Below are 22,819 nucleotides of genomic sequence, written 5' to 3'. Positions count from 1 at the left end.
CTCTTTCTCCTTGTGTTTTTCTGTTTACAATTGTCTTTTTGTATTTCTTTCTATGTTTATCTTTCAGTTTCTATTTCATTATTCTTACTGCTTCTCATCTTCTTATACATATATTTCCTTCTTATTCTTGTCCATTTTCTCATGTCCATTTCCATCTCCGTCTTCTTCACTGTCTTCTTCTCTTTCACCACCTCCTAAGCTGAACCTTTCCCAATGGTCTCCATCTTCTACTTCTAGGACAGCTTGAATTTCATTTCCATGCCCATATCAATATGCAATGTTCTATTCCCACTTCTGTTTAACATTCCCAGTCCCCTTCCATTTTCCATTCCCGTTGGCCATGCCAGCAGCATTATTTCCCTTCACAAGGTTGGAATGCCCCCATCCCGAGTGGGATGCATGACTCCAGAAAAGGAGGCAAAGAAACAGAAATTGGATGCAGGAAAACTTTATTGAGCCAAGAAGGCCAGGAGTGGCAGGGAGAGGGAGGGTGGGCAGGCCGGAGGCAGGCCTGGTGTCAGAGGCTGGAAGAGGCCAGGGCAGCTTGTGCAGAGATCAAGGTGTCCAGGCTGGGCTGAGGCAGCGCCAGAGCCTTTGGGGCTGTGGCTGGTGGCTCTAGCAGGGCCCGCAGGTGTCCCAGAGCTTCTTGCTGTAGCGGGGCAGGGCACAAGGGCTGCAGGCGGGAGCAGCGTAGGCTCTGCCAAAGGTGCAGAGGCCCCCCGAGGCCTGGGTGGCACCGGCGCCATAGAGGCCGCCCAGCCCCAGGGAGCCGCCAAAGGCCGGTGCTCCGGAGGAGCCCACCACGGCCTGCTGGGGGAAGGAGCTGAGGATGGGGCCGGGGAAGGTGACCACCACGGGCGGGGGCTGGATGAAGGCAGACGAGTCGGGGCACTGGCGGGCGCACAGCTCGTTGCAGCTCTCAGCGATGGGCTGGGGCACAGCCACGCTGGTCCTGGGCACTGGGCACAGCTCAGCGCTGCTCCTGGGTGGGCACAGGTCGTAGCAGGACATCTTGGAGTGGGATGTGAGGGTGCTCTGCAAGAGAGGGCAGCCATGGCAGGAGAGCAGCCCAGAGCAGAGCCTGAGCCAAAGGCCAGGGAGCCAGAGAGCCGCCAGCAGAAGCGCTGGCACACTTACCCTTGTTCCCGAGGAGGAGAAGGTGGCCAGGGCACTGCTTGATCCACTCTGGCCCAGGCAGGGCTTTTATAGCAACCATGGGGATTGCCCAGCTCCATCCTGGCCAATCTGCACAGGGGACACTCCCTGCTGCTGCTGCTGCTGCTGCTGCTGCTGCTGCTGCTGCTGACACCAGGGCTGTGCGGGCCCTGATCCTGCCTGATTCAGCATCCCCCAGGTGTCAGCCCAGCACATCCCTCTGCTGAAGTCATCTTGATCCTTCCTGCCACGTCAGATCCTTGATAGCCAGGATGGCACCCAGGAAGGGGTATGAGGAACACATGTCAGGACCTGGAGGATAAGGGACAGGTGTGGCCAGAGCCTTCATCATGGAGAAGTTCTGTGCATCAGAGGAGGACCCAGCCAAACCAGATCCCATATGCATGGAGTCAGTGCCCAGGGCTTTCCATGAAACTGGTAACAAAGACTTCTATCCATCCTGATCTTCACAGGGCAAAGAGTCAAGATATCCATCTGACCCAGGATGATTCCAGCCCTGCCCCACCCATTTGGGCCATTAAAGGTGTTCCTGGAGCCCATTCCTGGGTGCCGTTCTCTTTGTCAAATATGTGGCATGGCGGGAAGGACATGATCACTTGGGCAGCGGGATGTGCTGGGCTGGCACCTGGGGGATGCTGACTCAGGGAGGGGCAGGGGCCGCACAGCCCCAGTGTCAGCAGCAGCAGCAGCAGCAGCAGCAGCAGGGAGTGTCCCCTGTGCAGATTGGCCAGGCTGGAGCTGAGCAATGCCGGGGCTGCTATAAAAGCCCTGCCTGGGCCAGAGTGGAGCAAGCAGTGCCCTGGCCACCTTCTCCTCCTCGGGAACAAGGGTAAGTGTGCCAGCACTTCTGCTGGCGGCTCTCTGGCTCCCTGGCCTTTGGCTCAGGCTCTGCTCTGGGCTGCTCTCCTGCCATGGCTGCCCTCTCTTGCAGAGCACCCTCACATCCCACTCCAAGATGTCCTGCTACGACCTGTGCCCACCCAGGAGCAGCGCTGAGCTGTGCCCAGTGCCCAGGACCAGCGTGGCTGTGCCCCAGCCCATCGCTGAGAGCTGCAACGAGCTGTGCGCCCGCCAGTGCCCCGACTCGTCTGCCTTCATCCAGCCCCCGCCCGTGGTGGTCACCTTCCCCAGCCCCATCCTCAGCTCCTTCCCCCAGCAGGCCGTGGTGGGCTCCTCCGGAGCACCGGCCTTTGGCGGCTCCCTGGGGCTGGGCGGCCTCTATGGCGCCGGTGCCACCCAGGCCTCGGGGGGCCTCTGCACCTTTGGCAGAGCCTACGCTGCTCCCGCCTGCAGCCCTTGCGCCCTGCCCCGCTACAGCAAGAAGCTTTGGGACACCTGCAGGCCCTGCTAGAGCCACCAGCAACAGCCCCAAAGGCCCTGGTGCCACCTCAGCCCAGCATGGAGAAGCTGAGCACTGCACAAGCTGCCCTGGCCTCCTGCAGCCCGTGACACCCAGCCTGCCTGGGGGCTGACCATCCTCCCTCTCCCTGCCTCACCTGCCCTTCTTAGCTCAATAAAATTTTCCTGCATCCAATTTCTGTTTCTTTGCCTCCTTTTCATGGAGTAATGAATGTCCCTTGGACTGGGGCTGTTCCAAGTATGGGAGGGGAATTGGTGATGCTAGGGTTGCCACTGGGAATGGAAAATCTAAGAGGAAGGGGAAGGTTAAACAGAAGATGCGGTGGGTCACGGAGGTTGAAGTGGAGATGTAATTGAAATCAGTATGGAAGTGGAAGGATACGAAGGAGAACTTTGGGAACCGGAGATGTGAGGAGAGAGAGAACCCGGCGAAGGAGAATAAGACACAGTACAAGAAATAGAGGGAGGTGGAGAAGGAGAAGAAGTCAAAGGAGGAGAAAGAGAAGGACAAGCACAAGCACAAGGAGAAGGAGCTCCACACACTCCTGAAGAAAGACAGATGCCCTGACTTGCTGGCCATGAGACCAGTGGCTCTTACACATGTGCAGTTGTGTTGTCAAAGAGTGGGCTTGGAAATGGAATTTGGACCCATTCCAGCGCAAAGGCTACCAGAGCTCCAGTTTCTCTCTGCTGCCATGGCTCTGCTAAAGGACCTGGGACGGAAGTCAGAGAGACTTCCCCATTAGTCTTCAGTGTACGATAAATTTATTTGTCATCAACTTCTTCTCCTTCCCCTTCTATGTCTTAGTCTATCTTCTTTTTATTTGTTCAAATCCTTGTTTCCCATCTTCTCTTTTCTCTTCTCCTTCTTCTACTTCCTCTTGTATTTCTTCTTCAGGTTCTCTTTCCTCTTCTTATCCTCCTTCTCCTCCTTCCTCTTCCCCTTCTCTTCCTCCGACTTTTCCTTCCCCTTGCCCTTCTTGTGCTTCTCATCCTTCTCATCCTTCTACTCTTTCCCCTCTGTCTCCTAACCCAGCCCCTTCCCAACATTCTCTATGTTTTGATTTAGTGTGCATTTTTGTTTCATTTACTTGTCCACATTACTGTCCTCTGTCCCTGTCCCTCATCTCTTTTCCATTCCCATTCCATTATGCATTGCCCCTGGCCATCCCCCAACACTATTTCCCTACCCAATCTAGGAACTCCTCCATGCCTACGGATATCTTTGTTTTGGCAAAGGAGGCAAAGAAACAGGAATTGGATGCAGGAAAACTTTATTGTACCAAGAAGGGCAGAAGAGGCAGGGAGAAAAAGGGTGGGCAGGCCGGAGGCAGGCCGGGTGTCATGGGCTGCAGGAGGCCAGGGCAGCTTGTGCAGAGCTCAGCTTCTCCATGCTGGGCTGAGGCAGTGCCAGGGCCTTTGGGGCTGTTGCTGGTGGCTCTAGCAGGGCCCGCAGGTGTCCCAGAGCTTCTTGCTGTAGCGGGGCAGGGCACAAGGGCTGCAGGCGGGAGCAGCGTAGGCTCTGCCAAAGGTGCAGAGGCCCCCCGAGGCCTGGGTGGCACCGGCGCCATAGAGGCCGCCCAGCCCCAGGGAGCCGCCAAAGGCCGGTGCTCCGGAGGAGCCCACCACGGCCTGCTGGGGGAAGGAGCTGAGGATGGGGCCGGGGAAGGTGACCACCACGGGCGGGGGCTGGATGAAGGCAGACGAGTCGGGGCACTGGCGGGCGCACAGCTCGTTGCAGCTCTCAGCAATGGGCTGGGGCACAGCCACGCTGGTCCTGGGCACTGGGCACAGCTCAGCGCTGCTCCTGGGTGGGCACAGGTCGTAGCAGGACATCTTGGAGTGGGATGCGAGGGTGTTCTGCAAGGGAGGGCAGCCATGGCAGGAGAGCAGCCCAGGGCAGCAGTGCCCCGGGCACAGGGGCCAGGGGCTGGAGCAGGGAGCCACCAGCAGAAGTGCTGGCACACTTACCCTTGTTCCCGAGGAGGAGAAGGTGGCCAGGGCACTGCTTGTTCCACTCTGGCCCAGGCAGGGCTTTTATAGCAGCCCCGGGATTGCTCAGCTCCATCCTGGCCAATCTGCACAGGGGACACTCCCTGCTGCTGCTGCTGCTGCTGACACTGGGGCTGTGCAGCCCCTGCCCCTCCCTGAGTCAGCATCCCCCAGGTGCCAGCCCAGCACATCCCGCTGCCCAAGTGATCTTGGCCTTCCTGACACATGAGGGACTCGATAGGAGGGATGGCACCCTGGAATTGGGTCCAGGAACACCAGTAAGGAGCTGGAGCATCAGGGGTAGGATTTTCAGGAGCCTTTAACATGGAGGGCATGGATGCATCACAGAACAGCCGTGCAGAACTAGACCACATCTCTTTGCCCTCGGAGCACTGGAGGTTCCACATGGCTGAGTTCAAAGGCTTGTCCAGTCAGGACTGATTTTCATAGAGCAAAGAGCAGAGATGTCCATGTGAGCCCAGGCTGATTCCAGCCCTGTCCCACCCCTTTGTACCATTAAAGATGTTCCGGGAGCCCATTCCTTGGTGCCATTGTGCTTATCAAGTATGTGAAGTGGCAGGAAGGACGATCAGTTGGTCAGCAGGATGTGCTGGGCTGGCACCTGGGGGATGCTGACTCAGGGACGGGCAGGGGCCACACAGCCCTGGTGTCAGCAGCAGCAGCAGCAGGGAGTGTCCCCTGTGCAGATTGGCCAGGATGGAACTGAGCAATGCCAGGGCTGCTATAAAAGCCCTGCCTGGGCCAGAGTGGAGCAAGCAGTGCCCTGGCCACCTTCTCCTCCTCGGGAACAAGGGTAAGTGTGCCAGCACTTCTGCTGGTGGCTCCCTGCTCCAGCCCCAGCCCCTGTGGCTGGACGCTGCTGCCCTGGGCTGCTCTCCTGCCATGGCTGCCCTCTCTTGCAGAGCACCCTCACATCCCACTCCAAGATGTCCTGCTACGACCTGTGCCCACCCAGGAGCAGCGCTGAGCTGTGCCCAGTGCCCAGGACCAGCGTGGCTGTGCCCCAGCCCATTGCTGAGAGCTGCAACGAGCTGTGCGCCCGCCAGTGCCCCGACTCGTCTGCCTTCATCCAGCCCCCGCCCGTGGTGGTCACCTTCCCCGGCCCCATCCTCAGCTCCTTCCCCCAGCAGGCCGTGGTGGGCTCCTCCGGAGCACCGGCCTTTGGCGGCTCCCTGGGGCTGGGCGGCCTCTATGGCGCCGGTGCCACCCAGGCCTCGGGGGGCCTCTGCACCTTTGGCAGAGCCTACGCTGCTCCCGCCTGCAGCCCTTGTGCCCTGCCCCGCTACAGCAAGAAGCTCTGGGACACCTGCGGGCCCTGCTAGAGCATCAGCAACAGCCCCAAAGGCCCTGGCACCGCCTCAGCTCCGCATGGAGAAATTGAGCTCTGCACAAGCTGCCCTGGCCTCCTGCAACCCGTGACACCTGGCCTGCCTGTGGCCTGACCACCCTTCTTCTCCCTGCCTCTCCTGCCCTTCTTGGCACAATAAAGTTTTCCTTCATTCAAATCCTCCTGTTTCTTTGCCTCCTTTTCTGAAGTCATATATACTCCTGGGGATGGGGGACTTCCAAGAATTAAAGAGGAATTGATTGGTGATGCCGGGAGAGCATCACCGATAGGTGATGCGGGAATGGAATGTGGAATACAAAGGGGAAGTTTATACAGAATTGGATGGGCCACTGGAGGTTAAAGTGGAGATGAAAATGAAATCAAAGTGGAAATGCAAGCATACAAAGGATAGCTGTGGGATCTGGTGAGGTTTGGCGACAGAGAAGAAGGGTAAGGAAAAGGAGGAGAAAAAGGAGAAGGAGAAGGAGATGGAGGATGAGAAGGACAAGGACAAAGAGCTCTGAGCACTCTACCTAAAGACAGAGAGATCCCCTGGCTTGCCGTCCATAAGACCCGAGCTCTCATGGACCTGCAGCTTTGTTGCCATGACTGATGTTGGCCATAGAGCTGAGAGCCAACTGGGGTCAAATGCTGCCAGAGCTCCAAGCCCTCTCTGCCACCATGGCTCTTCTAAAGGATGTGGGACAGAAATCAGAGAGACACTTCACTGTCACTCTTCCCTGGACATGAAATTTCCTTGCCATCATCCCCTTCACCATCAGTTTCTATAACTTAGTCTTCCTTTTTCATATTTCTCCAAACTGTTGTTTCTCATCTTCTATTTCCTCTTCTCCTTCCTCTACTTCCTCTTGTCTTTCTTATTTGCATTCTCTTACCTTATCCTCCTTGTCCTCCTTCTTCTCCTTCATCTCATCATCTTTTGCCTCCTTCCGCTTCCCCTTCTGGTCCTGCTCCTTCTTCTCCTCTTTCTCCTCTTTCTCCTCCTTCTCCTCCTTGTCCTAACCCAACCTTATCCCATCAGTAGCTATTTTTGATTCACTGTCCATTCGGGTATCATTTTCTTGTCCACATTATTGTCCTCTGTCCATGTCCCTCATCTCTTTTACTTTTCCTTTGTCTTCCATTTTCCATTGACCCCGACTATCCCAGAAATACCATTTACCCTCCCACTCTTGGAATATTCTCATCCCCGAGTGTGTCCTGTATATCGCAAAGGAGGCAAAGAGACAGAAGTTGGATGCAGGAAAACTTTATTGTATGAAAAAGGACAAGAGAGGCAGGGAGAGGGAGGGTGGGCAGGCCGCAGGCAGGCAAGGGGTCACAGGCTGCAGGAGGCCAGGGCAGCTTGTGCAGAGCTCAGCTCCTCCATACTGGGCTGAGGTGGCACCAGGGCCTTTGGGGCTGTTGCTGGTGGCTCTAGCAGGGCCCGCAGGTGTCCCAGAGCTTCTTGCTGTAGCGGGGCAGGGCACAAGGGCTGCAGGCGGGAGCAGCGTAGGCTCTGCCAAAGGTGCAGAGGCCCCCCGAGGCCTGGGTGGCACCGGCGCCATAGAGGCCGCCCAGCCCCAGGGAGCCGCCAAAGGCCGGTGCTCCGGAGGAGCCCACCACGGCCTGCTGGGGGAAGGAGCTGAGGATGGGGCCGGGGAAGGTGACCACCACGGGCGGGGGCTGGATGAAGGCAGACGAGTCGGGGCACTGGCGGGCGCACAGCTCGTTGCAGCTCTCAGCGATGGGCTGGGGCACAGCCACGCTGGTCCTGGGCACTGGGCACAGCTCAGCGCTGCTCCTGGGTGGGCACAGGTCGTAGCAGGACATCTTGGAGTGGGATGCGAGGGTGTTCTGCAAGAGAGGGCAGCCATGGCAGGAGAGCAGCCCAGGGCAGCAGCCCCTGAGCCACAGGGGCTGGGCTGGAGCGGGGAGCCACCAGCAGAAGTGCTGGCACACTTACCCTTGTTCCCGAGGAGGAGAAGGTGGTCAGGGCACTGCTTGTTCCTCTCTGGCCCAGGCAGGGCTTTTATAGCAGCCCTGGCATTGCTCAGCTCCATCCTGGCCAATCTGCACAGGGGACACTCCCTGCTGCTGCTGCTGCTGCTGCTGCTGCTGCTGACACCAGGGTTGTGCGGCCCCTGCCCCTCCCTGAGTCAGCATCCCCCAGGTGCCAGCCCAGCACATCCCGCTGCCCAGGTGATCATGTCCTCCCTGACACGTCACATACTTGATAGCCGGGATGGCACTTAGGTTAGGGGAACACCTGTCAGGGGCTGGTGCGTGTGGGGCAGGAATGGCAGAATACCTCAAAACGAAGGGCAGCTCTGCATTATGGGAGAGCCCAGCAGAACCAGACTCCATCTGGTGGCAATCAGTGCCGAGGTGGTTCCACGAGACTGCAAACAAAGAACTTTCCTGTCAGGCCTGATCTTCACAGGGCAAAGAGCAGAGATGTCCATCTGGGCCAGGCTGATTCGAGCCCTGCCCCACCCCTTTGGACCATTAAACGTGCTGCTGGAGCCCATTCCTGGTTGCCATCCCGGCTATCAAGTATGTGACGTGTCAGGGAGGACATGATCACTTGGGCAGCGGGATGTGCTGGGCTGGCACCTGGGGGATGCTGACTCAGGGAGGGGCAGGGGCTGCACAGCCCTGGTGTCAGCAGCAGCAGCAGCAGCAGGAGCAGCAGCAGGGAGTGTCCCCTGTGCAGATTGGCCAGGCTGGAGCTGAGCAATCCCCATGGCTGCTATAAAAGCCCTGCCTGGGCCAGAGTGGATCAAGCAGTGCCCTGGCCACCTTCTCCTCCTCACGAAAAAGGGTAAGTGTGCCAGCGCTTCTGCTGGCGGCTCCCTGCTCCAGCCCCGGCCCCTGTGGCTGGACGCTGCTGCCCTGGGCTGCTCTCCTGCCATGGCTGCCCTCTCTTGCAGAGCACCCTCGCATCCCACTCCAAGATGTCCTGCTATGACCTGTGCCCACCCAGGAGCAGCGCTGAGCTGTGCCCAGTGCCCAGGACCAGCGTGGCTGTGCCCCAGCCCATCGCTGAGAGCTGCAACGAGCTGTGCGCCCGCCAGTGCCCCGACTCGTCTGCCTTCATCCAGCCCCCGCCCGTGGTGGTCACCTTCCCCGGCCCCATCCTCAGCTCCTTCCCCCAGCAGGCCGTGGTGGGCTCCTCCGGAGCACCGGCCTTTGGCGGCTCCCTGGGGCTGGGCGGCCTCTATGGCGCCGGTGCCACCCAGGCCTCGGGGGGCCTCTGCACCTTTGGCAGAGCCTACGCTGCTCCCGCCTGCAGCCCTTGTGCCCTGCCCCGCTACAGCAAGAAGCTCTGGGACACCTGTGGGCCCTGCTAGAGCCACCAGCAACAGCCCCAAAGGCCCTGACACCGCCTCAGCCCAGCATGGACACCTTGAGCTCTGCACAAGCTGCCCTGGCCTCTTCCAGCCCATGACACCTGGCCTGCCTGCGGCCTGCCCACCCTCCGTCTCCCTGCCTTTCCTGCCTTTCTTGGTACAATAAAGTTTTCCTGCATCCAATTCCTGTTCTGTTGCCTTTTTGCATCATGTCATGAAGTCCCCAGGGAATGGGGAATTCCAAAAGTGGGAGGAGAATAAGTGTTCCTTGGGAAACTGAAAATGGAAGCTTACAGTGTCGGTAAAATAGAATTTGGAATTGGTACATGGCCAGTTGTATTGAAGAAGAAAACAGCAACAAAGTAGAAGTGGATTGATATCAAGGAGAGAAGAGGGAATGCTTCACGAAATGATAAGAGGAAGGACAAGGACAAGGACAAGGATATGGTCAAGGACAAGGACATGTACCAGGTCAAGGACAAGGAGGTCCGAGCACTCTACCTGAAAGTAGACATATCCCCTGCTCACGGGCAATGACACTATGGGCCTTTAAAGACCTGCCGCCATGCTGGCAATGAGATGAACTCTCCCCAGAGCTGGGAGCCATCCAGGAGCACAGGCTGTCACATCTCCTGTGCCTCTGCATCACCCTTGGCTTTGAATAAAGAATCAGGGACAGAAATCAGAGACAAACTTGCCCATCACTATGCCCTTTATATTTTATTTCTGCATCATCAGTTCCATCTCTCATTGTCTATCTCTTTTTCTTTCTCTCTTTTTAAAACTTCTTTGTCACCTCATGTCTCATGTTTTGTTTCCTCTTCTCATTCTCGTTCTCATTCTCGTTCTCCTTCTCCTTCTCCTTATCCATCATCTTCTCCATCATCTTCTTTTCTTCCTCCCTCTAAACCCAGTACTTTGTCTTCCGATTCCCTTTCCCCTTTGAATTCATTATCTTCCCCATGTCGCCCTGCACTGTCCACTTCCCATTTATATTTTCTATCCACTTCCATTTTCAGTTGCCCAGACAATCCCTCAAGACAGATTCCCATCCCACTCCCAGAATTCCCCATCCCCAGGGCAATTCATGACTCCAGAAAAGGAGGAAAACAGACAGGAACTGAATGCAGAAAAGCTTTATTGCATCAACAAGGGCAGGAGAGGCAGGGAGAAGGAGGGTGGGCAGGCCAGAGGCAGGCTGGGTGTCACGGGCTGCAGGAGGCCAGGGCAGCTTGTGCAGAGCTCAATTTCTCCATGCTGGGCTGAGGTGGCACCAGGGCCTTTGGGGCTGTTGCTGGTGGCTCTAGCAGGGCCCGCAGGTGTCCCAGAGCTTCTTGCTGTAGCGGGGCAGGGCACAAGGGCTGCAGGCGGGAGCAGCGTAGGCTCTGCCAAAGGTGCAGAGGCCCCCCGAGGCCTGGGTGGCACCGGCGCCATAGAGGCCGCCCAGCCCCAGGGAGCCGCCAAAGGCCGGTGCTCCGGAGGAGCCCACCACGGCCTGCTGGGGGAAGGAGCTGAGGATGGGGCCGGGGAAGGTGACCACCACGGGCGGGGGCTGGATGAAGGCAGACGAGTCGGGGCACTGGCGGGCGCACAGCTCGTTGCAGCTCTCAGCAATGGGCTGGGGCACAGCCACGCTGGTCCTGGGCACTGGGCACAGCTCAGCGCTGCTCCTGGGTGGGCACAGGTCGTAGCAGGACATCTTGGAGTGGGATGCGAGGGTGCTCTGCAAGAGAGGGCAGCCATGGCAGGAGAGCAGCCCAGAGCAGTGCCTGAGCCAAAGGCCAGGGAGCCAGAGAGCCGCCAGCAGAAGCGCTGGCACACTTACCCTTGTTCCCGAGGGAGAGTAGGTGGCCAGGGCACTGCTTGCTCCACTCTGGCCCAGGCAGGGCTTTTATAGCAGCCCCGGCATTGCTCAGCTCCAGCCTGGCCAATCTGCAGCCGATTCCTGGGTGCCATCCCTGCTATCAAGGATATGACATGGCAGGAAGGACAAGATCACCTGGGCAGCGGGATGTGCTGGGCTGGCACCTGGGGGATGCTGACTCAGGGACAGGCAGGGGCTGCACAGCCCTGGTGTCAGCAGCAGCAGCAGCAGCAGGGAGTGTCCCCTGTGCAGATTGGCCAGGCTGGAGCTGAGCAATCCCCATGGCTGCTATAAAAGCCCTGCCTGGGCCAGAGTGGAGCAAGCAGTGCCCTGGCCACCTTCTCCTCCTCGGGAACAAGGGTAAGTGTGCCAGCACTTCTGCTGGTGGCTCCCTGCTCCAGCCCCAGCCCCTGTGCCCGGGTCACTGCTGCCCTGGGCTGCTCTCCTGCCATGGCTGCCCTCTCTTGCAGAGCACCCTCACATCCCACTCCAAGATGTCCTGCTACGACCTGTGCCCACCCAGGAGCCGCGCTGAGCTGTGCCCAGTGCCCAGGACCAGCGTGGCTGTGCCCCAGCCCATCGCTGAGAGCTGCAACGAGCTGTGCGCCCGCCAGTGCCCCGACTCGTCTGCCTTCATCCAGCCCCCGCCCGTGGTGGTCACCTTCCCCGGCCCCATCCTCAGCTCCTTCCCCCAGCAGGCCGTGGTGGGCTCCTCCGGAGCACCGGCCTTTGGCGGCTCCCTGGGGCTGGGCGGCCTCTATGGCGCCGGTGCCACCCAGGCCTCGGGGGGCCTCTGCACCTTTGGCAGAGCCTACGCTGCTCCCGCCTGCAGCCCTTGTGCCCTGCCCCGCTACAGCAAGAAGCTCTGGGACACCTGCGGGCCCTGCTAGGCTTATCCTATCTTTTTTATCTGTCAGCAATGGAGGAATCTAGAAGTTGTTCATCTAAATCTTTGCCGTTTTTGCTCTTTGCCTTACAACTTGTCTTTTCCTATATTTAGTGTTTTACTTTATCTCCACTTTGAAAATATAATCCCTAATGTTTTATTTTGTGAATTTATTATGTATCAGAATTTAATTTTTCTTTTCTTTGATCTTTATTGTTTATCTTGGTTATATCAACTTCATGTTGTCTTTGCATTTTTTCAGCTCTGCTTCTTGACATTTGCGTGAGTTATAAAATTTAGCTTTATATTTTGGATTCTCTTTGTACATCTCCTTTTCCCATATTTTCCTTTGTACTCTCTGTGATTTATTCAAGTTGTTCCTGCAATAAATCTTCTATGCATCGAATTTTTGCGTTTTCATCTTTTTTTATTTTAAATGGTGCTGATTACTCACTTGAGGTCTTACCTGCTTATAACAGAGCTATTCAACTTGACCATTTCTGGTTGTTTAAATCTCTGAAGAGGGCCTGGGAGTGCTGGAGCCACTCTGAGAGGAGCAGCCTGCCCTGGATGACACAAAAGGGAAAGTCAGAGCAGGGCAGGGCCCGGCCTGGCCAAACCCAGCGGCTACAAGCTATCTGATCAGGGCTGAGGTGCTTGGCCGCTCCTCCCTGCTTTGGGCGCTGTTAATCATCCCTGGGACATGCAAGGGCTACAAAACAACAAAACAGGGAGCAGAGATCACTGCTCAGTGCTTCCCAAGTGCTCTCACGGCCCTTGTTGCTCAGAAAATCTGCACTTAGAGGGTTTTTTTTTTCTCAGAGGAATCTCTCCAAATAAATTTTGTAGCCCAGAGAGCACTGAAATAGTGGTGTTTTTAATACAAAGTCGAGAGAGGTAATCACAGAATCATGGAATTATTTGGGTGGGAAGGGATCTTAAAATCATCTCATTCCACACCCTGCCATGGGCAGGGACAGCTTCCACCACCCCAGGTTGCTGCAAGTCCTGTCCAGCCTGGCCTTGGACGCTGCCAGGGATGGGACGGCCATGGAATATCCTGTGCCAGGGCATCCCCATGTTCACAGGGAGGAATTTATCCCCAAAATTGGATCTAAACCCCCTCCCTGTCAGTCCCATTCTCCCTTGTCCTGTCACTCCATCTCTTGGGAAAGGGATTCTCATAGCATTAAGTAGTGAAAACATTTAGAGAATACATCCATCTTATACATTTGTTTTTCTGTTTGTCTCCATTAGCTGGGAGACAAGGGCATAATTTCACAAACACATTCATAGAAAAGAGAATTCCTAATTCATATTTGAGAAGCTTCCTTTATCAATAACTATTCCATTAAATTGATTGCTATTCAGTTTTTTGTACATGTTTTTTGTAGCTCTTTCAGGTCCTGCAAGGCCACAGTGAGGTCACCTCAGAGCTTCCCCTTCTCCAAACAGAATAATCCCAATTGTCTCAGCCTTTCCTCCCAGCAGAGCTGCTCCATCACTCGGATCATCCTGGAGCCTCCTCTCGGCTCCCTCCAGAAGCTCCAGGTCCTTCCTGGGCTGGGGCAGCTCTGCAGGTGAGGTCTCACCTGAGCAGGGCAGAATCTCCTCTCGCCTGCTGCCCACGGGGGTTTTGATGCAGCCCATCAAAAGAGATTGGATTTAAAGGGAGTTTGTGCCAGGGATGAGGCACAACTTGCACTGACTGTCAGATTTTTGTAAAATATAAATCAAGGCAAGTTTAAAATATAAATCAAGGCAAGTAAATCCCCCCAGGCTGGGAGATGTGGGAACGACTCAATCCCTTTCTGTGCTTGGAGAATAATTTTTTTCCTTCCCCTGCAGCAAATACAGGGGAACTTGTTGGGGCAACAAACGAAACATAAACCTAAACCCAAATCCTTTTTCACCTGCAGAGGAAATGAAAATATTTGTGTGAAACCAATATTTGGACCACAACAACCAATTTTCAGTGTAGGAATTAAGAGCAGATATATGATCTCTGAGGGGATTTCTCAGGAATAACAAGTAGGGTCTGTAAAATGCACTGGATACAGGTGAAAACCTAAAAGTTTTGCTCTGAAAAAAATCACCAAAAAAAGGTATATAATAATGAAGGTATAATAATATAACATAACAATAATTAATAATAATCATATGAAAGGTGTATAATACCATAATAATAAATATAAACTAATATTATAAATGGAAAATATAGCTTGAAATAAAGCAAATACAGCAAAGGCGGAATATTTAACTCACAAAAGATTCAACCACAGATATGGACAGGATTATTTTTTTTTAAGAAGGAAAAGAAAAGCTGCACTAATCATTAACCCTTGACTTCCAATGGCACAAATAATGACTTAATTAAAGTAATGGCAGGCACCACCTTGTTTCCTGCACATTAAAGCAGCTGGGGTTGTGTAAGAGTGAAATGTCTAAATCACTCATGTCATACAACACCGAACATTAGCTGGGTTGAACAGCAGATAATGAATGTTTGTGAAATCATTACAAAGTATTTTTCTCAAGAAGGGCCAGAACACTCTTGATAAGAGATTGCACCCACGACATTAAAGAACAACCTCCATCTACCTCTTTGATTTTTCCTCAAATTTGGAATCACAAGACTTGATATGGGAACATCCAGCACCTGAATTTTATTTACCACTAAAACCTTCTTAGTTAAAATGATTTTTATGTGGGATTGATTCCAAACCTTCCTCTCAATGGAAAACTATTGGGGAATTGCTGAGTGTCCTGGATGATCTCAGCAGATATTCATGACCCCTCAAACCCATCTCTGACCAACAAGGTCTCTTTAATTAGGGCTGGAAAGCACATTTATTCCTGGGTAGTTCTGGAATCAGCTGGTTTCTGCTTCTAATTAATTTATCAGATAATTTTAAAGGGCTGTTAAGGAAAAATGTCCATGTCAGCCAGAGATGAGTCTTACAAAATCTTGGAGCAGACGAGCTCATGACAAGGTTGTAAAGGAAGAAGCAACATGTGGAGTCAGCTTAATGAACATGGTAATTCCAGTGAGGTCACTCTAATGATGCCAGGAGTTGCCAGCACCAATTAAGACCCAAGATTAAAGAAATCAAGGTGGTGAAACTCCGACATCACACGATAGGAGAATGAGAATGAAATCAGAACTGCCACAAACTCCAAACTTTTGTGACTCAAAGCTGGTAAACAATTTATTTCAGGCAGAACCCCCAGTCCAAGCAAGATTCCAAGCCCTCAGGAATGTTTGGATCCTCTATATAAGCTCCAGTGCCTGGGTCCATCCAGACACTTCTCTCAGCTCATTCGCCTTGAGGAGCTTAGTGAGTATGAATTTTTAATTTCTTTCTATTTATTTAATCAGACCCTGTACCAGAGCAGTTGCAGAAGATTCCTTTAGGAATGCTGAGATTTAGAAAAGTTTTACATTGTTTCTGTCTGGAATTACTCTTAATGAAACCAGTGGGAAATGGGGGATTTGGGAGTCCCAAAGTCTTTGGGAGTCCCCAGATCTTCCCAGCTTTTCAACTTCAGGGAAATTCATGGAAGATGGGACTGGGGTTCTTATATTGTTCTTCAGGGTAGACATTTCCAAAAGCTGAATGAAAAAACGATGTGGGGCCAGAGCAAAGATCAGTCTGTGAGGTCTGGTCATTCTGGGGATGGTTTTACACTAGAATTTTTTTATTAAGGTGCTCAGTGGGTGTTGACCATGACGATCAAGGCTGAACATAAACCACAATGCCGTGATTTCACTCATGTTGAGAATTTCTCTCATCAGCTTCTGAGTTTTTATAGTTTTTATGTCTCAATTTGTTGCAAACCAATCCTGAGCCCTGGAGGATGTCATGCTATGACCCTTGGACAGGACAGACAGCTCCAAGCTGGAACCAGAGACTTGGGAAGGGATTGTGAGGTCTGGGGGTGTGGGGATCAGGGCTCTGAGGGGGCTGCAGGGCACAGGGCCAGCGCTGGGCAGAATGGGCAAGGCTGTGTGACTTTGGTCACTCAGGGTTTTTGTAAAGTCTAGGACCAGTCCACTACTGAACTGGAAGATCCCCATGTCTGTTCTAATGCCTGTATTTCTGAATTCCCTTTCAGCCTCATCTTTCTCACGCCAAGATGTCCTGCTACGACCTGTGCCCACCCAGGAGCAGCGCTGAGCTGTGCCCAGTGCCCAGGACCAGCGTGGCTGTGCCCCAGCCCATCGCTGAGAGCTGCAACGAGCTGTGCGCCCGCCAGTGCCCCGACTCGTCTGCCTTCATCCAGCCCCCGCCCGTGGTGGTCACCTTCCCCGGCCCCATCCTCAGCTCCTTCCCCCAGCAGGCCGTGGTGGGCTCCTCCGGAGCACCGGCCTTTGGCGGCTCCCTGGGGCTGGGCGGCCTCTATGGCGCCGGTGCCACCCAGGCCTCGGGGGGCCTCTGCACCTTTGGCAGAGCCTACGCTGCTCCCGCCTGCAGCCCTTGCGCCCTGCCCCGCTACAGCAAGAAGCTCTGGGACACCTGCGGGCCCTGCTAGAGCCACCAGCCACAGCCCCAAAGGCCCTGGCACTGCCTCAGCCCAGCATGGAGAAATTGAGCTCTGCACAAGCTGCCCTGGCCTGCAGCGTGTGACACCAGGCCTGCCTCCGGCCTGCCCACCCTCCCTCTCCCTGCCACTCCTGGCCTTCTTGGCTCAATAAAGTTTTCCTGCATCCAATTTCTGTTTCTTTGCCTCCTTTTCCCAAATGACAAAGACCCAAGTGCCTTGGTCAAGTGAGAAACCCCAGGCATCTCCTCCCAGCATAAGAGGGAATGCCCCCCAGAGGAAAACAAGTACAAATGAAAACCAGAGAGGCTTTTGTGCAACACCAACAGGGATTTAATGTCAGAGAGAAGAGCAACAGCCGAGGGCAGGGAATCCAGAAGGTCTCAGGGGCAGCAGGGGATGCAGAACTTGGGCTCTGGGAGCCAGGACCTGGTCAGGACCAGGATAAGCCAGGGATGGAAGGGTCTGGGCACAGAGAGGGGATGGAGGGCTCAGGGAATCCCGAGGGGATGGAGGGTTCCAGGAATACCGAGGTAATGAAGGGCTCAGGGCAAAAAGAGGAGATGGAGGGCTCAGGGCACACCCAGGGTTTCTGGGCACACTCAGCTGCCACTGCCAGCGCCTCCTGCCCGGTGTCCCTATGGCCTGGGCTGGGCTCCAGGGCTGGCACTGCCTCTGGAGGCTGGCACTGCCACGGGGACTTTAGAAAACCCCACAGCTCCCACGGCGGGACCTGCTCCATCTCTGGGAGCCAGGCAGGGAATAGCCCAGGCCCCGTGAGGAGAAGCCAGAGCTGTAGGACCTCCCGCAATTGCCAAAGGAGCCCCCATAGCCTCCGAGGGTGCCCCCATAGCCCCCAAGGGAGCCTCCATAGCCCCCAAAGGAGCCCTCATAGCCCCCAAAGGAGCCCCCATAGCCAGTGTCACCTCCATAACCCAGGGAACGGCCGTAGTCAAGGGAGCCCCCATAGCCCTGGGAGCCCCCATAGCCCCCACAGCTTCCCAGGCCAAAGGAGCCCCCATAGCCCCGGGAGCCCCCATATCCAAGGGAGCCCCCATAGCCTGAGAAACCCCCATAGCCCCGGGAGCTCCCATAGCCCCCATAGCCCAGGGAGCTCCCATAACCTCCAGACCCAAAGGAGCTCCCATAGCCAAGGGAGCTCCCATAACCTCCAGACCCAAAGGAGCTCCCATAGCCAAGGGAGCTCCCATAACCTCCAGACCCAAAGGAGCTGCCGTAGCCCAGGGAACCCCCATAACCTCCAGACCCAAAGGAACCCCCATAGCCAGAGGAGCCCCCCAAGGCCAGGGGGGACCCAGAACCCCCAGATCCTCCCAGCCCAAAGGAGCCCCCGTAGCCCTGGGAGCTGCGGGAACTGAAGGAACGCCCCGGCAAGGCTGGGCCCGACGATCCCACAACGCTCTCCTGGGGGAAGGTGCTGAGCACGGGGCCCGGGATGGTCACCACCACCGGCGGGGGCAGGATCAGAGCTCTGGAGTCAGGGCACTGCTGCACACATGGCTCGTTGGAGCTCTCGGCGATGGGCTGGGGGCAGCTGATGCCGCAGGACTCGTTGGAGTAGGACATCCTTCTGTGCTGGGAGGCTGCAATGCACAGCAGGAAAAAGGTTTCAGATCCAGGAATTTCCACCTGATTCTGTCTGTGCTTTGCCATGGAAAATGTGGGAGCCCGGAGTTTGTTGCTTTCCAAATCTGACCCTTATCTGACCACAGAAATCAAATTCTGGTTGCTGTCAAGGTCCCTGAGATGTCACACACAAATGAAAACATCTGGTGTCATCTCTGGTGGTACTTCTTACACTGTGACAAATCTGGTTTTATCTCTTTATAAATTTATTAAATCCAACTAAGTCTAGCAGTTTATCTATAGGAAATTAAGAAGTGTCAGATACAAAGCAGCAACTTCTGTAATTTCATGTCCTTTCCCAAGTAGCCTTCAGCTTCCAAACCAGAACATTTACCCTTATATTCCCACAAAGTGAGAATGATCACTCAGATATTTTTAAATTTTACAGCCACGCATTGTACCTAAAATGCCTGGAAATGGTTATTCCAAGTGGCATGGTGAAAATTCACATTTTATTCTACGACAGCCTTCTCAGACCCACAATTTTTAAATCTACCAATCCATAACATCAAAGAATTGGATGAGGAAAAAGAAGGATAGAGAAGGATAGAGGAGCTCAAATCCAACTTACCCTGTTCACCAAGGCGAATTACTCAGGAGAAGTGGATGGAGAGGCTCAGAGTGGTGGCAGCTTTTATACATTTCCCAAAGTGCTTACAAGGCCAAAACGCCCTCCGTGCCTTCAGTCCCACACAGAACAACCCTCACATGGAGGGATTTAATTCTGCTGGCTTTGCACTGCCACTCCCCACGCGCAAAAAACGGGCGTGAGGCCATGTCAGGACAGACTTGAGGGCATCGAGCTGGTGAATGATGAGGTAATAATCCCCATCACGAGAGCCGGCTTTGGGTTCGATGAGTTCAGATTAATTAACTTCGTCTTTTAAAATTCAAGTGAATCCCGTGAAAATCCATGGGAGCTGCACAAAAAGAGGGAGAAGGGTCTCAAAAGTGAAGAAAATATCAATTATCTCCAAATGCTTTAGAAACGTGAGGGGGTTTTATCCGTGTTTGCAGCTCAAATGCCATTAATCACTCCACAATTCCAAGCTGGGTTCCATTGCTCCATTCCCTTCTGGCTTTGGAATGTCATGGAGGCAGTGACACTTGAGGAATGTTCCAGATCCTTCCAGGACCATGAGGGGCTTTGTAAACACCCACAGGAAATTCATATTTGGTGTGTTAGACAGGAACACGGAAATGTCAGCGCCCAAAAGTGGGGCAGGAGCATCAGGTCAGAGACGTGTGAGCTGAGGGCTCTGTGTCACGAGGCACAATTTCATGGACAAAATATTTACAGGTGAGACTTCAAGAGTTGAGATTTTAGAACATCACTTTGAGACCCCTTTTGCACAAAATATTGATAGTTAAGCCTGAAAATTTGGATAATTTGCAATCAGGCTTTAATTTCTCCCCTAAAATTTAAGATATTTCAGCGAAATGCTGCCTCATAAATTAAGAGGAAGCTGCACTTGACATGGCAGATGATGTACTTGTCATAGTCATCCCAAACATGTTAACAGGTAATAAAATAAAGAATTTGAGCTCAGGAATGAAAATTAAATCATTGCCAGCACTGAAATTATTAATCAAATGCTGATTAAGGAATCAAGAGGAGTGACATTGATTGATATTTTTAAATGATGATGTTTCATAACAAGGGAGCTGCTAACTCAAACAAATCCTCATAACTCCCAGCCTCCATTTAATAGGATAATAACAGAAATTGCAAGCACTGACTATTAACGAGTATTTGTGAGGCAGCTTAAAGTCATTATCCTCCAGTACCTCTCATTATTATCAGCAAATCCTGATGACACTTCACAAAGAGAGCTATTTTACAATTTAGAGGTAATTTATTGTCTCTCTTTTGCAATGTCATAAAATTAGAAAACAATTGCAAGAGGAAAGAAAAGAAATAACTGCAGGATGTCCCAGACTCATCATAATAAAATATATATTTTTTATTTTATTACTGCAATATATTGTTATTTTATTACTACTCTATTTTTTTTTTTTTTCTGTAGTGGTCAGTATTTCAGGGTTGGGAGGAAAGAAAATTAAGATTTTTAATGTATTTCAAATTGAACTTCTGGAAGTTGAGATTTCAAATGAAATCATGAAATATTTGGAATTAGCTTAAAGCCAAGGCCTCTTCTGGCTGTACTAATTTCAATCTCTTTGGGGACAATTTTTGTAAATCCCTACTCGTCTACAAGGAGAATTCATGTCCTCTCAGAACCACAATTTTAGGTCCACTTGGACTACCTTCACCTGGTGAAGGTGGCACCAACAAACAGCTCCATACCATGGTTAACGTGGCCATTAAAACGTCCCAATTTAACAGGACATTAAAATTGGACTCAAGCAGGACTGCTTTAATCAATGACTCCACGACCACCCCTCAGCCCCAAGTTCCCCAAATCCCCTCGGATTGCCCTCAGAGGGAGCTGATTGCCATCAGCGGTTGTGTCACAGCCACGTGAGTTTGGGAGGGACATTGCTGAGGTGACAGAATGGAAGCGCCCACTGTGGCCTTGGTTTTGTAATAAACGAGGACGGGAGGCTCAGGGGGTGGCTTTGAGGAGGATATAAAAGCTCACATCACCCAGAGCCTTTCATCCACTGCTCCTGTTCCCAAACCTGCAGCCAACAAGGTAAGCGGCGGCACTGATCCCCATAAAATCTGAATTACTACATAAAGCCTATGAGCCTCTTTTCCTCTTCCTCTTGGCTTCTTTCTTGCTGGTCTTACACCTTTGACTGAATCTTTGCCACAGGTTGCTATAAGTTTGTTTAATTTATCCAGGACAGAATTTCTCTTGCAAGGATGATCATGGTGAGACGAAGACTAATACAATAATGAGATTTCTTTGAATTTACCTGTTTCCCTCTGATAGTTCACACACAGAGTTTAATTCTGATTCTTCTCAGCCAGTTTAGTTTCGAAGTCCTTTCTGTTGTGCATTGCAGCCTCCCAGCACAGAAGGATGTCCTACTCCAACGAGTCCTGCGGCGTCAGCTGCCCCCAGCCCATCGCCGAGAGCTCCAACGAGCCATGTGTGCAGCAGTGCCCTGACTCCAGAGCTCTGATCCTGCCCCCGCCGGTGGTGGTGACCATCCCGGGCCCCGTGCTCAGCACCTTCCCCCAGGAGAGCGTTGTGGGATCGTCGGGCCCAGCCTTGCCGGGGCGTTCCTTCAGTTCCCGCAGCTCCCAGGGCTACGGGGGCTCCTTTGGGCTGGGAGGTTCTGGGGGTTATGGGGGTCCCCTGGCCTTGGGGGGCTCCTCTGGCTATGGGGGCTCCTTTGGGTCTGGAGGTTATGGGAGCTCCCTGGGCTACGGCAGCTCCTTTGGGTCTGGAGGTTATGGGAGCTCCCGGGGCTATGGGGGCTCCTTTGGGTCTGGAGGTTATGGGAGCTCCCTTGGCTATGGGGGCTATGGGAGCTCCCAGGGCTATGGGAGCTCCCAGGGCTATGGGGGTTTCTCAGGCTATGGGGGCTCCCGGGGCTATGGGGGCTCCTTTGGCCTGGGAAGCTGTGGGGGCTATGGGGGCTCCCAGGGCTATGGGGGGTCTCTTGGCTACGGCCGTTCCCTGGGTTATGGAGGTGGCACCGGCTATGGGGGCTCCTTTGGGGGCTATGGGGGCTCCTTTGGGGGCTATGGAGGCTCCCTTGGGGGCTATGGGGGCACCCTCGGGGGCTATGGGGGCTCCTTTGGCAATTGCGGGAGGTCCTACAGCTCCGGCTTCTCCTCACGGGGCCTGGGCTATTCCCTGCCTGGCTCCCAGAGATGGAGCAGGTCCCGCCGTGGGAGCTGTGGGGTTTTCTAAAGTCCCCGTGGCAGTGCCAGCCTCCAGAGGCAGTGCCAGCCCTGGAGCCCGGGCCGGGCCATGGGGACACCGGGCAGGAGGCGCTGGCAGTGGCAGCTGAGTGTGCCAAGCAGCTCTGGGTGTGCCCTTAGCTCTCCATCCCTTCTCTCTGCCCTGAGCCCTCCATCCCCTCGGGATTCCCTGATCCCTCCGTCCCTTCGGGACACCCTGAGCCCTCCATCCCCTCTCTGTGCCTGGACTCCTCCATCCCTGGCTTATCCTGCTCCTGAGCTGGTCCCTGCTCCCAGAACAGGAATTCTGCATCCCCTGCTGCCCCTGGGATTGCTTGTGCTCCCTGCCCTCGGTTGTTGCTCTTCTCTCTGACATTAAACCGCTGTTGGTGTTGCACAAAAGCCTCTCTGGTTTTTATTTGTCATTTATTTTTTCCTCCGGGAGCAGAACTCCCCAGCGTGCTGAGGTTTCCTTATCACAGGATCTGCCCTGCTCCCCGCGTTTGAAATGTGGAATGGTAGTTTAATTGGGGTACTTAACGCGATGTTGAGGAATGTTTGTTTAGCAATTTGCCCGTCATTAACTTCCCCGAGGTTCTGAGTAATTGTTCTTGCTCTGAGGATTCCTGGTGACACCCCAGGCCCCTCAATCACCACATCGCTTAGCAAACAATTAAGACATAATTGCAGCGTTTCTAACCTAGCAGGACGACAAGGGAAGGACGAGACCTAAGTTTTCATTCTGTCTGTTGGGTTTTGAAAGTTCTGCCTGGGTTTGTTCAGCCTGAGGAAGAGAAGATCCGGGGTGATCTCATTTCACCTTCCAGTGTCT

General features: G+C 53.8%; 11 protein-coding genes across 12 annotated transcripts; 6 read left to right on the top strand and 5 right to left on the bottom strand.

Annotated features, from left to right (window-relative positions):
* Positions 1-615: 615 nt before the first annotated feature.
* Positions 616-1,055, bottom strand: LOC131569486 (scale keratin-like). The gene is given in 2 exon segments (XM_058821697.1): positions 616-1,014; positions 1,017-1,055. Coding segments are annotated over 2 exon segments (438 nt in total).
* A 450-nt stretch (positions 1,056-1,505) lies between these two features.
* On the top strand, positions 1,506-2,527 carry LOC131569485 (scale keratin-like). Its single transcript, XM_058821696.1, is given in 4 exon segments — positions 1,506-1,564; positions 1,899-2,003; positions 2,090-2,126; positions 2,129-2,527. Coding segments are annotated over 4 exon segments (600 nt in total).
* A 1,448-nt stretch (positions 2,528-3,975) lies between these two features.
* On the bottom strand, positions 3,976-5,150 carry LOC131569483 (scale keratin-like; the record flags this gene model as incomplete). Its single annotated transcript, XM_058821695.1, has 2 exons — positions 3,976-4,378; positions 5,131-5,150. Coding segments are annotated over 2 exons (423 nt in total), but the record flags the coding sequence as incomplete, so codon positions are not given.
* Positions 5,151-5,244: 94 nt separating this feature from the next.
* LOC131569482 (scale keratin-like) lies at positions 5,245-5,870 on the top strand. Its single transcript, XM_058821694.1, is given in 3 exon segments — positions 5,245-5,339; positions 5,433-5,469; positions 5,472-5,870. Coding segments are annotated over 3 exon segments (531 nt in total).
* A 1,442-nt stretch (positions 5,871-7,312) lies between these two features.
* LOC131569481 (scale keratin-like) lies at positions 7,313-7,938 on the bottom strand. Its single transcript, XM_058821693.1, is given in 3 exon segments — positions 7,313-7,711; positions 7,714-7,750; positions 7,844-7,938. Coding segments are annotated over 3 exon segments (531 nt in total).
* Positions 7,939-8,620: 682 nt separating this feature from the next.
* Positions 8,621-9,228, top strand: LOC131569480 (scale keratin-like). Its single transcript, XM_058821692.1, is given in 2 exon segments — positions 8,621-8,827; positions 8,830-9,228. Coding segments are annotated over 2 exon segments (606 nt in total).
* A 1,303-nt stretch (positions 9,229-10,531) lies between these two features.
* Positions 10,532-11,184, bottom strand: LOC131569479 (scale keratin-like). The gene is given in 3 exon segments (XM_058821691.1): positions 10,532-10,930; positions 10,933-10,951; positions 11,054-11,184. Coding segments are annotated over 3 exon segments (549 nt in total).
* Positions 11,185-11,373: 189 nt separating this feature from the next.
* LOC131569478 (scale keratin-like) lies at positions 11,374-11,982 on the top strand. Its single transcript, XM_058821690.1, is given in 3 exon segments — positions 11,374-11,450; positions 11,545-11,581; positions 11,584-11,982. Coding segments are annotated over 3 exon segments (513 nt in total).
* Positions 11,983-15,184: 3,202 nt separating this feature from the next.
* Positions 15,185-16,537, top strand: LOC131569381 (scale keratin-like). The gene is made up of 2 exons (XM_058821578.1): positions 15,185-15,316; positions 16,095-16,537. The coding sequence occupies exon 2, from the start codon at positions 16,116-16,118 to the stop codon at positions 16,509-16,511; it is 396 nt and encodes a 131-aa protein (XP_058677561.1). The 5' UTR covers positions 15,185-15,316; positions 16,095-16,115; the 3' UTR covers positions 16,512-16,537.
* A 293-nt stretch (positions 16,538-16,830) lies between these two features.
* Positions 16,831-18,756, bottom strand: LOC131569380 (scale keratin-like). 2 transcript variants are annotated; one of them, XM_058821577.1, is made up of 3 exons: positions 18,739-18,756; positions 17,735-18,124; positions 16,831-17,689 (listed from the first exon to the last, which is right to left on the bottom strand). In XM_058821577.1, the coding sequence occupies exons 2-3, from the start codon at positions 18,105-18,107 to the stop codon at positions 17,223-17,225; spliced, it is 840 nt and encodes a 279-aa protein (XP_058677560.1). In that variant the 5' UTR covers positions 18,108-18,124; positions 18,739-18,756; the 3' UTR covers positions 16,831-17,222. The 2 variants fall into 2 exon arrangements, with proteins under 2 accessions (XP_058677560.1, XP_058677559.1); XM_058821576.1 differs by having other exon boundaries at positions 16,831-18,124.
* A 2,050-nt stretch (positions 18,757-20,806) lies between these two features.
* LOC131569477 (scale keratin-like) lies at positions 20,807-21,997 on the top strand. The gene is made up of 2 exons (XM_058821689.1): positions 20,807-20,824; positions 21,141-21,997. Exon 2 carries the CDS (start codon positions 21,158-21,160, stop codon positions 21,995-21,997), a length of 840 nt encoding a protein of 279 aa, XP_058677672.1. The 5' UTR covers positions 20,807-20,824; positions 21,141-21,157.
* The last annotated feature ends 822 nt before the right edge of the window (positions 21,998-22,819 follow it).

The sequence above is a fragment of the Ammospiza caudacuta genome, chromosome 30 (genome assembly GCF_027887145.1).
Source record: "Ammospiza caudacuta isolate bAmmCau1 chromosome 30, bAmmCau1.pri, whole genome shotgun sequence".
In the NCBI taxonomy this organism is placed as follows: Eukaryota; Metazoa; Chordata; class Aves; order Passeriformes; family Passerellidae; genus Ammospiza; species Ammospiza caudacuta.
This window is presented reverse-complemented; position numbering and strand designations above follow the sequence as displayed.